The sequence below is a fragment of the Propithecus coquereli genome, unplaced genomic scaffold (genome assembly GCF_000956105.1).
Source record: "Propithecus coquereli isolate 6110/MARCELLA unplaced genomic scaffold, Pcoq_1.0 Scaffold569, whole genome shotgun sequence".
NCBI lineage: Eukaryota > Metazoa > Chordata > Mammalia > Primates > Indriidae > Propithecus > Propithecus coquereli.
This window is the reverse complement of record NW_012151607.1, coordinates 674,453-687,837: the sequence shown is the minus strand read 5'-3', so window position 1 is coordinate 687,837 and position 13,385 is coordinate 674,453. Positions and strand designations below refer to the sequence as shown.

At 43.9% G+C, this 13,385-nt stretch overlaps 1 protein-coding gene across 1 annotated transcript in view; it reads left to right on the top strand.

Moving 5' to 3' along the window:
• The window catches only part of ADCY2 (adenylate cyclase 2 (brain)), a 180,664-nt gene that overhangs the window by 134,865 nt on the left and 32,414 nt on the right, over positions 1 to 13,385 (top strand). The window contains exons 14-15 of the mRNA XM_012658016.1: positions 2,638 to 2,836; positions 13,343 to 13,381. Of these exons, the coding sequence (XP_012513470.1) occupies positions 2,638 to 2,836; positions 13,343 to 13,381 (238 nt within the window). The remainder of the gene's footprint in view (positions 1 to 2,637; positions 2,837 to 13,342; positions 13,382 to 13,385) is intronic.

Here is a 13,385-nt window from a genome sequence, read left to right as displayed (position 1 = left end):
GGTTTTGTTGTCTCCGTGTGTGCTATTAGTCTATGCGACGTACAGCCTTGAGTCTCAAATCTGTTCTAGACTGCTTTTCTTCTCAGGTGTCAGTCCCTGGGTAGCAAATACCTGAGTTTGCAAATGCCGGCGTTGGCTAGAAGTCCCACCATTGGCGACTAGCCACACCTCATCTGCCTACTTACATACAATGTTATTGTCATTCTTCCACCAATAACGTTTGCCTTTATCTTCCTAGCCACTACAGCGTTTCTAGCATGTATCCCACCGTGTGATATCCAATTGTCTGTCATTGAATTTCTGGCTTTGTTGCTTATAGATGTTGCTAATTCTTCCAGTGGATTAATATTATCCCCCTAAAGCAGTGGTAGTGGGGTCCACATCTCATAAACCCCAGTGAGGAGGAGACATTGTCTTTTCTGTTTCAGTTATATGAAAACTGAAAAGCAGGATTCCTGGTGACGGTTTATTGGCTATATTCTCACTTTGGGCAATTTGGAGCCCTCTTCTTCAGAGGAATATTTAAACTAACGGTGTGCTATACCTTTCTCCCTGAACCATAGGCATTAGCCTTCGCATGGTCCCTAGGCCAGGGGAGAGAGAACACAACCACCAAGCAATCCCCACCAGTGTTTGCATGGCACTTTAAAAGTTTAAAGTAAAGATGAGCTCTCACAGGAAAGAAAAATATAGCTGCAAGAGTTGTTTTTTTTTTTTTTTTTTTTTTTTAGTTCTCCTTCCAATATATTTGAGCAGAACAACTCACCACATTTGGCATTGCTAAAAGAATAGGGTAGTCATTATAAATTTCATTTAGGTAAATCTGTATAGTGTCTTGTTTGCAATTGATGCAAATAATTAGAAACTCGAGATGGGGAAAAGCAATATTTTCTCAATCTTAAAAGATTCTGAAACAACACACAATTGCATCTTTAAAATCTAGGTAGGATTTAGTAAAGGGGCTACTGTCATTCCAATAAGTCCTCTGAATGAAGGTCACACCAGATGCCACATGTTCTTGCTTATAAGTCGGAGCTAAACTGTTACCACACGAGGACACACTGAGGGGCGTAATGGACATTGGAGACTCAGAAGGAGGGAGGGTGGGGGGTGAGGGATGAAAAATTACCTGTGGGGTTCAATGCACGCTACTCAGGTGATGCATACAAAAGCCCAGACTTCACCGCTATACAATATATACATGTAATGGAATTCAACTTGTACACTCTAATTCCATTAAAATAAAAAAGAAAAGAAGAAGAATGAAAGTCACGGCCAGCTTTGCAGAGGAAGCCCCGAGTTTGCGTGTACAAGCTATACAAAGACTGCATTATTAACCCCCAAGCTTGGGAGTTCCAGAGGAGCCTTGTTCCAAGGGAACATTAGGAAAACTGTTTTGTGGGTATATACCACATAGCCATTATTCCTCTCAAACCTCAGGTTACATGATGTTCGACAAGCAAGTGACGAATAGTGTCCAGTTCACTGCTGGTGGCAGCATAGAGTGATATAACTCTTCTTAATAGCAGTTATAATAATCATCAAAAAAAGCAGAAAACAAATGCACATTTTTACCTTGTAATACTAATTTTGGAAATTAATTGTAAAGGTGGAAAGATTTACCTAAAAGGGTGTTTGTCCAAGTATTTATATAATATCAACAACAAAAAAGAAAAGAAAAAAGAAATAAAACAACCTAAAAGTTAGGTAAAGCCAATTTTAAAATAAATTTTGTTTTAACGACAAAATAAAATTATACCCAGTCATTATAATAGATGTTGCAAAAATATTTAATGATGTATAAGTATATATTCATGATAACTAATTAATTGAAAACTTTAAAACTCTAAGAATGAATTATGAAATGTGAAATCTGTGGCATATTTTATGGGTGTTGACTCATATTTCAAACTCGGGGTACTGTGGGAACCTTTAAGATCCTACTCCAGCACCCTGCCCCCAAAAATCCACATACACCCGTTGGTACATATACACACTTATCTAAATGATTCCTTATTCTGATTTCTCACTTGATTAGACTGAATTGGTTACTTTCATTATAGCAGTGGTTTTCAAGCATAATTTTAGCAACAAAACCCTTTTAAACTCTGAAACTTACAAAAAGCCTTAGATGATAATAATAATAATAGCAGAATTTACATAGCTTCCCATACTCCAGGCACTGTTCTGAACTTCCGTGTTATTGAATCGTCACAAGAATTCTCTGAAGAGGGTATTGTCGTCATCTGTACTTTGCGTAACTCGTGAAAGTTAAGGGATTGCCTTAATTTTTAAAATGAGCTGCTTTGGGGAATCGGATGGCACGGGAGCTCTGTCTAAGGGGTCATGCTGTTTTCATTTTCAAGAAACAACAGACATTTTGTTATAATGACATGTCTTCTTTGTAGACTTTTACAGTTTTATTTCTAAAAAATACATGCTTATTTTTCTTCGTCATGCCAGACTGGGTGAGAAAGGCACGGAATGAGTAATTGTTTTCCAAATCGAATGTATTCGGGCATTTCCCACTGGATCAAAGAGTAGTAGAAATAGGCATCTGCTTTAACAGCCAGTTTCTGAGCTCACCAAATGAGCATGATGGTGGCCCCTGGTCTTAATTGTCTCATCGTTTCTTAGAAGAGATGCTAAGTATTTGCCTGTTTCAGTACTTCATATTCAGCTGCATTCTGGGCCTGATATCCTGCTCGGTGTTCCTGCGGGTGAATTACGAGTTGAAAATGTTGATCATGATGGTGGCGTTGGTGGGTTACAACATCATCCTGCTCCACACCCACGCCCACGTCCTGGGTGACTACAGCCACGTCCTGTTTGAGAGGTGAGCTGCTGCCGCTTCCTTCTCTTTACTGCAGTTCTCTCATGGGATGTGGATCACGTGAGTGTGTTGAATAAATGCAAATTAGCAATGCCATTGTCATTGATAAATCATTGTCAGAGAGTTATTTTGACACGATGGTTCAAAAAGATGATGTGTGCTTTTATTATAGATTACATAGAATATGTATTATCAAATATAGTTAGAAGATACGAAGTGGTTTGGAGAGAGGACGTGTGTAAAAATCTCTACTATATTGACATGAATATTCAGGTATTTCAACCTCAGCACTGTTGACATTTTGGACTAAACAATTCTTGGTTGTAGGGGGCTGTCCTGTGCATAGCAGGACGTGTAGTGACACCCCTGGCCTTTACCCCCGAATGCCAGTCACAATCCCCCCACCCCAACTCATGACAATCATAAATGTCCCCAGAAATTGCCAGAAATTCTCAGAAGTACGAAATGGGCTTCAGTTCAGAACAAAATGCTGAAAAAATAAGTAGCTACATTGACAAGTTATAGTGCTAAATTTCTTAGTAGAGATTTCCTACAATACTATTGTGGGAAAAGGAAACTGTTAACCCTTGGAAATTCTTTGTTCTGTGAAGAACGTAACTTCTAAGAAAAGATATGACTGTGTTAACTCTCTCAACCTTAGGCTACATGTAGCAAAAATGATCCTATTGGGTGCACTCACTCAATTTAGGAAGGGCTTCCTGTTATCGAAGGAATTAGCTCAATTGTATTCTCATGCATATTATTTCTATATATTTCTTTTAACATAAAATAAATGCCTTAAATATTTACATATATTCGTTGCTGCAGAAAGATGGTTTGTGTTGACAGCACGTGGCCACTTACTTCTCCCTTGGAGACCCAGTGACAGGAACAGTAGTCCCCATACTGTGTGAACGTTTCTTACCGATAAGAACATTTTCAGAAACACAACTGCAGCCCATACTCCTCACCTAATTTAATTTTCATCATCCTCCGCACCATGAAACCCTGATAATCTGTAATCAAGCTGAAAGCGGTGCAGTTGTAAAAATGCATAATTGTATTAAGGAAATTTTATGATTTCTTAGCCAAGATGAGAATGAAATCGGAAGTTAATTTTTCAATAAATTCTCAAAATCTCCAACCAAGCATGCTTTAATATTCTCTACAGTATCCAGAGACCCTGTATCATATTCCTAAATAAATGCAGCATTATTGATTTTCACACATAACTGATGACGCTACTAAATCTCCTGTTATTAAATTTAAAGCGTCTGAATATGTTATGCATCTGAAAGCAAAGAAGAAATCAGATTAGCAGGTTTCTGATGTGGAGAGCGTTGCTTCCGGGCCCTCCGTGAGGCACATGGAAAGACACCGTCTCTGAGTAAAACCCCAGCAGCAGTAGTGTAGTTATTACACTGAAGAAAAGGAGTTTTGGGGTTTTTTGTTTATTTATTTATTTTTACTTTTTGAGCACTTTTATGTTTTATTCAAGGTCTTTTTTATTTGCTCTCTTGGTTTGTCTTTATAATGACCTTAAAGCTGGGGAGGACCCACTTGAGGTGCCTCCACGACTTGCCTTCACTCCCAACAGCAAAGCCAGCATCCTCTCAGCGGGATGCACCTGCGTCCCACCTGCTAATCTTGTCTGGAAGATTCCAGCATTTCCCAAACCCAATCCTGCGTGAGCTGGCGCAATACTCCCAGAAGCATCTTCTACCAGAAGATTAGTATTATTGACATAATAGCAGAATAACTCAAAAGTAACAAATCTTCTATAATGTTAGTTTAAAACTAACCCCAGTGAAAGCCCCTTAAGAGTGAGACCTTAGAATTGCCCCTGATGCCTCCAGCCTCAGTGCCTGTTTGGCACAACCCTGCGAGTCATGCCAGAGGCAAAACTGGTCGATGTCCATGTTTTCTTTCTCTTTCCTGAGATTCAAGAGCTTTTCTCCATCAAATAATTGATAGAGATTTCCTCTTCCTTTGCCTGGGTTATCGATACTAGCACAACTCTTTCTGGTATGGAAGTAGGATCCTTTAAAAGATGAAAAAAGCCCTGGTGTGGCACGGTGCCTGGAGAAAGAACATCACTGAATCCCAAAGCCAGAGGTGCTCTTCAAGGAGGCAGCACTGCCTTTCTGATTGAGCCTTTCTGAGCCGGTCTGTCACTGAAGTCAGGGCATTTGGTCCCATACCTTTGGTGACCCTTTTCAGGGCTTGGCGTCATCACACGCTTCTCACTCCTGGCTTCCAGCTTCTTGCTCTGGTCTTCTTTCTGGGGCTGCGCCGGGCTACAGCATGGCAGTGGCCTTGCTGCCCACGGAGGACTTGCGGCTCATTGGTATGGAGAGCTCCCAGTGGACCTGCCTAAGCTTTGGGCTTCACCCCTGCCCCCGCCACATGCCCAAGGACTGGGCAGCTCCTCTGTCCCACTTTGCCCTGGAAAAATGGAAAGTGTCCATCCTGTTGTCTGTGAGCCCCCTTTCTGTGATACATGTGCTGAGGACTTCAGCACTCTCTCAGAAGGTCCAAACCAAGGACAGCTGCTGTATGCACAGTGCCCACCACCGTGCCTTGCACATAGCACTCAAACAACATCTGGCGAAGGAATGAACAAAAACAGCAGGTGCCCCTGAGCAACCAGAATGGCCTCGTACTGGCTTAATAAAATCTCTCGCTGCACCTGTTTTCCTGAGGATGGAGCGTATCTCCACTCCCTGCGGACATGTGTTTTCAGTATCCACATCAGTTTTTGTCTGTATCTTTAAACTTCAAAGGGAAGTTTGGCAAGGGCATCTTTGTTTAAAGGCAGCACTGGCCACCTTCTGAACACACAGTTTGGACAGTGAGGTTGTCCTGTATGTGACCTCACCATGACCGCGGTGGCCGGGTCGTCTTCACAACCAAATTGGACATTCATAACGGACAAGCCAACAAGATGGTGCAAATGCACAGAGTTAGCAGAGAATATAGGAGAGGTATGCATCAGAAAAATTTCAGATCAATGAATAATCAGAAACTGATATTGAAGATATTCTTACAGATCCGTGAGTGTGGAAAGCAGACTTTTCAGTAGGAAAGAAAGACTCACTGAGAGAGAGTGTGCCATTAACACAATCCATTAGGATGGAGGCCGGGAGCGTCCCAGAATCTCACATGACCTGCCAGGATGTAATTCTGTTAAGTCACCTCCTGGGGAAGGACACTCAGGCGTTTCTGGTGTCTGGAAGGTCCAGAACAAGATGTTTCCTAATTCTTTGGTTTTCACAGCAGTCCTCCATATCGTCTGTGAGTATGAGATGTTTTGCTGAACCCATCAGTAACCGGCCCGTTCCTGTCCCTGACACCGTCTCTCAAAGCCCTTTGCCAGAGCTGCTGAGAGCCCAGTGTGCCCTTCCAGGTGCTGCTGCGGTTAACAGGAGTTGATATTGCTGGAAGCTGTTTTTGACTCGAAGATACTTCCCCTTCCAGTGACAAAGGCTTGCTACTGAGTCTGCAAAACGTTGTCAGATTTTTCCTATGAGTTTCTTTTCCTGCATAACTGAAAAGTCTCAAGGGATGAGTGTTATTTCATATAGACCCTGCCATCATGTTTAACTGGCCTGAAGGCTAGAAATGTACCTTAATTCTAGAGGGGTGTGAGGGGAGGAGGGCTGGGACAGAGGAGCTAACGAGGAGTCCTGCAGCATAACCAGCTCCGGCTGGAACTACAGCCTACAGCAGCACTTAATGAGGTGCTTCAGCTGCAGCTACAGCCAGCGCTTAGCATCACCCAGAAGCTCCAGCTTGTAGCTGGCAGAAATGTCTGCATAACTTTGCTTCCAGGCCTTAGCAACAGCTCCCTGTCAGGGAGAGCAGCGGAGATGCTCAAATCAGCATGTATCATCGAGATCTGGGAATCATGAGCACCTTCAGTGTGGAATTTTTGTGCTTTCCTTGTTTTTCCTGTGCCTCATGGAAATCCCAATGGCGAGAATTTGAGATACTGCGCTGTGCTTTGACAAAGTCCCAACTAGGGATCAAGGGATGATGAACAGTTGTAAAGCTTGAGGCAGAGCTGGGGAGTTCCTCCCACACGGGAGACGGGCAGGGAGAGCTGCACGTCTAGCCCTGGGCTGGATGGTCCATGGGTATTCCCAAGCACCTGGAATTTCTCTGAAGTCTTCTCTTTTAAATTAAAAATGTATTTCAAATTTGCGTTCTAACCTATAATATAGTCAAGCTAATATTGAAAAGATTTTGAATTACTTTCAACTTTAGTAGCTCAGCTTTCCCCACCCCGTGCCATCTTGAGAAGGTCAGGAACACAGCACCACGCCTCTCTGTCTGACACCCGCCGGCAGGGCAGCAGGAAGGGAGGCGACAAAGCAACTAACTTTAACAACAGAGCTAGTCGTCCTCGGGCTGCTCAGGTGCTACCAAGCTTTCTTTCCTTCTATAAAAAGTGACTGTTCGTTATCTGCTTCTTTATCTGACCTAAAACAGAAAATACCCTGTGGTTTGGACTCATCTCCAGAAAGGTACTTGACTTCTAGGCTTGTTTTGTTTTGTTTTGTTTGATTTTAGAATGTGGGGAGGGATTCCACAGGCCTGTGCCCATAGACTGTTAAATGCACGATGCTTCTAATCATCAGCCCTTCTGTCTGTGATGCTACAGCTGTGCACAGCCCCTCCGGTCAGGTCCCACTGATGGAACAGTTGCTTCCCACTTAGAATCACTCTTCTCCACAAGATGAAGCGCATTCATCAGAATGCAGGGTTATCTCCGTAGCAAAGGGCCAGCACTGCCCCCACAAACACACACATTCTCTCCCGACCTACAGCTGCCTCCGGGGCTCCTTTCTAAGCATGAGCCTGTTCCTTCCCGTGCTGGTCTGTTGCAGCACCAGAGTGTTTTGCTTGGCATTTATGACACCACTCCGAAAAAGCAGGAGGCCTTGAGCCATCTGTCCCAGGATGACATAGGACTTCCACCTTCTCTGGAAGTTTGCATAGGATTCCAGTGAATCTGCATGCAACCAGGGAAGGAAAGAGCATCCAGAAACCCTTTAGGGGAAATGAGCCGTTGCCAAGCGAACAGAGTCATTCGTCCACTCATTCGTTCATTTTCACAACACTCGTTCACTGAATACCCTTTATGTGGAGTGCAGGAAGCTGGGCTAAGCTGTCGTGGTCGCACTGCCAGGATGAAGCCACTGCCTCGGTGACTCAGGTGGGGAGGCCAGTCCGACTCGGAGATCTACGGGATCCCGCGTGCCCCTGCAACTAACGCAGCGGGAGAGACATCAGGAAAGCACGTCCGAGCGCCTGTGAGCAATTCCCACTGCCAGACGTAGAGGAAGATTTACTGGCGGGGCACAGAGCTGTCTTTACTTTGCCTTTTGCATTTTAACCTCAACATTTGTTTTCTGGGGTGTTTCATTTTGTTTTATTCTGTAATTGAGGTCCCAATCCTGTACTGAGTTAGGTTCAGTGGACAGATTCATCCTTGTGACATCATCGAAGTAGACAAAATTTTAGCTTTTTGTACCATTTGACATCAAAGATTCCTGAGGATTTGGGGGTGTCTCTTGGGCAAAGCCAGAAATGTCCTAATGTAATGGTGTGGAAAAACAGAGACAGCCAAGAAAGCTAAAAGGCAAGTTGGCTGAAAACCGTGAGGGTATTACGTGGGTGGGAGGGCAGATAGCCGTGGTCGCCTCTCTGTTGGCCTGTCTTTCTGAGTTGTGGCCTCAGGGGTCAGGGTCCCAGACGTCAGACTAATTTTTATCCCAATTAGTGACCTGAGAAGGTCTGATTTTGCCTCGGCTAGTCTACTATTAACAACACAACGGAAACTAGGTTTCTTTGGATACTTTTTTCTTAAAAAAAAATAGAAGCTCATTTCACCTAGAATAATGTAAAGTTTTTAAAAGTAAGATAATGTTTGTGTCTACATGCCTGGACTGCTTTCTCTCCTGAGAATAATGAAAATGTCTTCACCAGAACTGTTTGCCTTCAGGTTAGAGACTATTTCACCGAGTAATGCCTCCATCTCTCCCACCCAATTTATTGGGTTATTTTGTTCTTTGGGACTCCTGAAACTTGCAGGGTGAAATGCTTGATCCATTAACAACCTCAGGTAGGGGGCCAGCTGCAAATTAGTGTGTGGCTACAGGCATGTTTGGGTGTCTGAATCCCTGGAGTGTAATTTTTGGATGTGAAACTAAGTATATTCAGTCACATGTTGGCAACCATCGTCATCGTGTTAGAAATGGTAGAGTTAGAAACTTTCTCTAGTTAGAGTAGCTGTATCTTCCCCACTTTGTAACTCAGTGATGGCACAACCCTAACATATGATCATCCTTAAAATATACAGGACAGAAAGAAAGAGAGAGGGAGAAGGACAGGGAGAGGGGGAGAGAGAGACAGAGAGAGAGGATGAGTGCACTGACAGCAAACTAGCTGTCCAGCTGCCATTTTTATATAACTGGCTAACCCGATGGGGGGGGTCGAATATGTCCCCAAAAATGAGGTATGAAATTTAATTCTCAGTTTCTCAAAATGTGACCTTATTTGGAGGTAGGGTCATTGCAGATGTAATTAGTTAGGGTGAGACCATGCTGACGTAGGGTGGCCCTAACCCACGTGAGTGATGTCCTTGTGAGGAGGCGGCTGTGCGAGGAAACACACAGGGAGAAGGTCGCGTGGTGACGGAGGCAGAGACTGGCGTTAGGCAGCGGCCAGCCAAGGAAAGTCGAAGGCTGCCAGCAAGCCACCCGCAGCTACGCTGAGGCAAGGAAGACGTCCCCGCAGGTTTCAGAAGGATCACAGCCCTGAGGACACTTTGATTTTAGACTTCTGGCCTCCTGAACTGTGACACAATAAATTTCTATTGTTTTAAGCCACCTGGTTTGTGGTACCTGGTCGCAGCAGGCCTAGAAGATTGATACAGGGATCAGCACAATGGACTAGGCTCTGCCAAGAAGGCGTCTCGGGGTCTTATTCTCTCTCTGCCCCACCCTGCACACTCCTCTTCCCCCCACCGCTCCCACGTACACACAAAGGGCCACGTCGTAACCCAGGACTGGATCCGTGGATGGGGCTTCAGTCAGTCAAACTGCACGAGCCCTCGCTGCGTGTCCACGTGTGGCCGGCGGGAGAGAAGGCCTGCAGGAGAAGCTGGCAGCTCTCTTTTGCTAACTGAATGAAGGAAGTTTTTGAGAAATTTAAGTGAAATCCAAGAAAGCCAGATGGAGTTCTTCCTAGTGCACAGAGACTTTCAGAAGAGAAAAAGGCATCATGTGTGGATACACCAGTCTGCTCTACAGGCTGCTCGCGCCTCACTTTTCCTGAAGTCATTGAGGTCCGTGCTTTCAAATCCACCCCGAGCCTCCCCTCGGCTCGCTTCCTCCATGTCCCAGCCTCCATGTGCCGTTATTCCTCAGGAAGACTCAAGACCTGGGATGTAGGTGGAGCAGGGTGTTCCCTTCCCCACACCAAGGTACAAATGCATGCATGTCAGGGGTCCCCAGGAGGGATTTCTCCCAATAGGCTGGTCGCATGCATCTTCTGTGTGATTGACTGGTAACCCAGCCAGCCCTGAACTGCATACAGGGGTCCTATGCCCTCCTCTCTGTCAGTGAGAGGGGCCTGAGCTGGCTCTGTGTGTTTGGGGCATCTGGTCCCTTAGCTGGAAAGGCAAGAGGGACTTGAATTCCGACTTGTCGCACTGATGAAGCCACTGTAAAATCCCGACCTGGGCGTTAACATTTTCCTCTTAGCTTAGGGCTTACATGGGTGCTGGGCGGAAGAAGGGGATGTCCTAGATGCTTTCCTTGGCCCCTTGGTATTGTAAAATAATGTGATCATCATGAAGCAACATGCAAATTAAACACTCAGCCTGCACCAGCTTCTTAGGATGTTGCTTGTGATGTACGGCTGCTACTAACTACTCAATATAGTGTCAGTATAGTCAAGACAGGGAAAAAAATGAGTTTAAAAGTCCTTGAAGTCAAAATTATTTTTAACTATCTGCACCCCTCGGTCACTTCAACTGTTCTGTTAGACACGGCTGTTGCAGGCTCAGAAAGGAACTTCATTTAACTTCATTTCATAAAAGCAGTACAGGCAGTCCCTGAGTTATGGAGGACCCGACTTACGGCATTCCGTACTTGAGAACAGGCTCCCGAGGCTCCTTGAAAGGATAATTTGTAATTAAATAATTAATTCAGGGACCAGTTTCTTCCACACACGTGAACAAACCCGCGTGGCATAAGCAGTTCTTTGACGCAGCATCCTCACGCTAGCGGCCAGTCCCATTGTTACACGGTCGTTTACGCACGGCATCGCTTTCATCTTAATTAACTTTTACATTCAATTTTGCAAGTCCGTGTGTATCCTTACGACCATGCCTCCAAAGCAAAACCCACTGCAGGTCAGGTGAGCCTGCAATGAAGAGAAAGGAGATGACAAAGGAAACAAAAGTGGAAATAATTAAGTATTCAGAAAAAGGCCAGATGCCGTCATCCACTGGGAAAGCACCAGGCTTCTGTCACTCGACTGTCGGGACAATTATAAAGGATAAAGTGAGAATATTTGAACATGTGAGAGGCAGAGCTCCAATGAGAGCATCAGTTATTACTAAGCAGCGTAGTGGATTAATTATGGGAATGGAAAGATTATTACTGATTTGGTTAGAAGATCAAAATGAGTGTAACATTCCTATTAGCCTAGCACTGATGCGACATTAGGTGAGTTGTTAACCTTTAATATTCTTTTTTCAAATTTCTCCTATTTCCTATCTAAACTTTTTGCATGAGTTTGTTTTTATGTTCCCTTTGTTTGAATTAAAAGAAAGAACACAATAGTTTCTGTAACTTATTGTTACAATACAGGGGTATTATTATTGCTACAGTATTACCCAGTATTATTACAGTATTATTACCACATATGAGCCATTACAGTATTATTATTATTATTATTACCATATATTCACTGTTTGTCAGGGATCCCAGTTATAATACATACAAATCCAACCTGAAGACATTCTCAAGAACATACCTCGTCCATAACCCAGTGACCACCTGTGCTAGTGACACCGGAAATGTCACTGCTCTGCTTCATTCTCAGAGACAAATAGTGACCTCCTTGTGCTCAAGAAGCTCAAATTTTTCCAGCCACCACTGGTTTGGTAGGGAGGAAAGAGCTCCCAGTGCAAGCCCTGCCTTTCTGGAGAGTTCTCTGAGGTCCCAAAACCTTAAGCCACTGGGAACAGGCGATTCCATCTCCTCCTTCCTACAGGAATCCACCCTTCCTTTCCACTTGGGTCTTTCATTCTGTTAATAATATTCTCCATTCTGCATTTCCTTATCTTCTTCTCTAGCTTCCTAGCCGTTCCTCCTCCCTTACCGTTCTGTACTTAATGCTAAAAAGCATGAGTGCCATTTACGAAGAGCTTCTATGTGTCAGGCTCTGTGTGGGGTGTGCAGATATTTCACCTGCAACGTAGGTATTGGCAACCCCCTTTGGCCACGAGGAAAGTGAGGTTTCAAGGAGGTTATCCAAGGCCCCACAGCTCGGGATTCAAACCCACAGTCTCCCTTTTCAAAGCCCACCTGGGCTCTTTAATGCTACACCACATCCTCGTGTTATCTCATCAGCCCAAGACCCTCCATGGGGAAGCTGGGAAGTCACAAAGCAAGGACAGCACAAAAGCAGAGAGTGGTTACCTGATATTTGTACTTAATTCAATATGATCTATGTTGCTTATGTGACATGGTGTCCGTACGAAATGAACTTTTATTTTTCAGGCCATAATTACAGTTACATGTGGGGAATAATCGTGTGTCCGCTTATGCAGGGTGTGTTGGCATCACTGCCTGGAACGCTGTAGTGAGGACAAGGGCTCCCCCAGCACAGGAGACCCTGGGCAGGGGTAAATTACTGACGTCTACCTGGACCTGATGGGGAGTGGGCAGTATGTCAAGAATTTCCATCTCTGTTATGCCTTCATGACACAAAATCATATGAAAGAGTAAAATCAGGTGCCTGCTTGCAAGTTGTATGAAAATGTATAATTCATAGATGAGAGGAGCTGTTAGAAATTTAGTTCCCTAGTTCATTTTTGTATCTCACATGATTGTTCATTTCAAGCACACTGTCTTTTTCTGAGAGTAATAATGAAAACATTGAAGAAATCATATATCTAATTATCTACGTTGATCCCAGAAGTATAAAGAAAATGTTATTAATACTCTCCTATTCCTTCTTTTTATATTTGCTATACCCTGATATAGAGTTAGAAGTCTGTATTATTTTACTGCGCTCTCAAAATAGGAACTTTTTTGGTTTTGTTTTAAATGCAATGTGGGTTTGAAGAGAGATCTGGAAGGTGTGTGTTTGGCTGGTGTGCAGTGCCGACAGGCACTAGGGATTCTGATGTTTGTTGATACCTGAATTCTAAGTCCTGCGTGCATGTTGTTTTGTTGTGTTGTTGTCTGTCTGTCTGTTTGTTTTTAATAGACCAGGCATTTGGAAAGACCTAAAGACCATGGGCTCTCTGTCT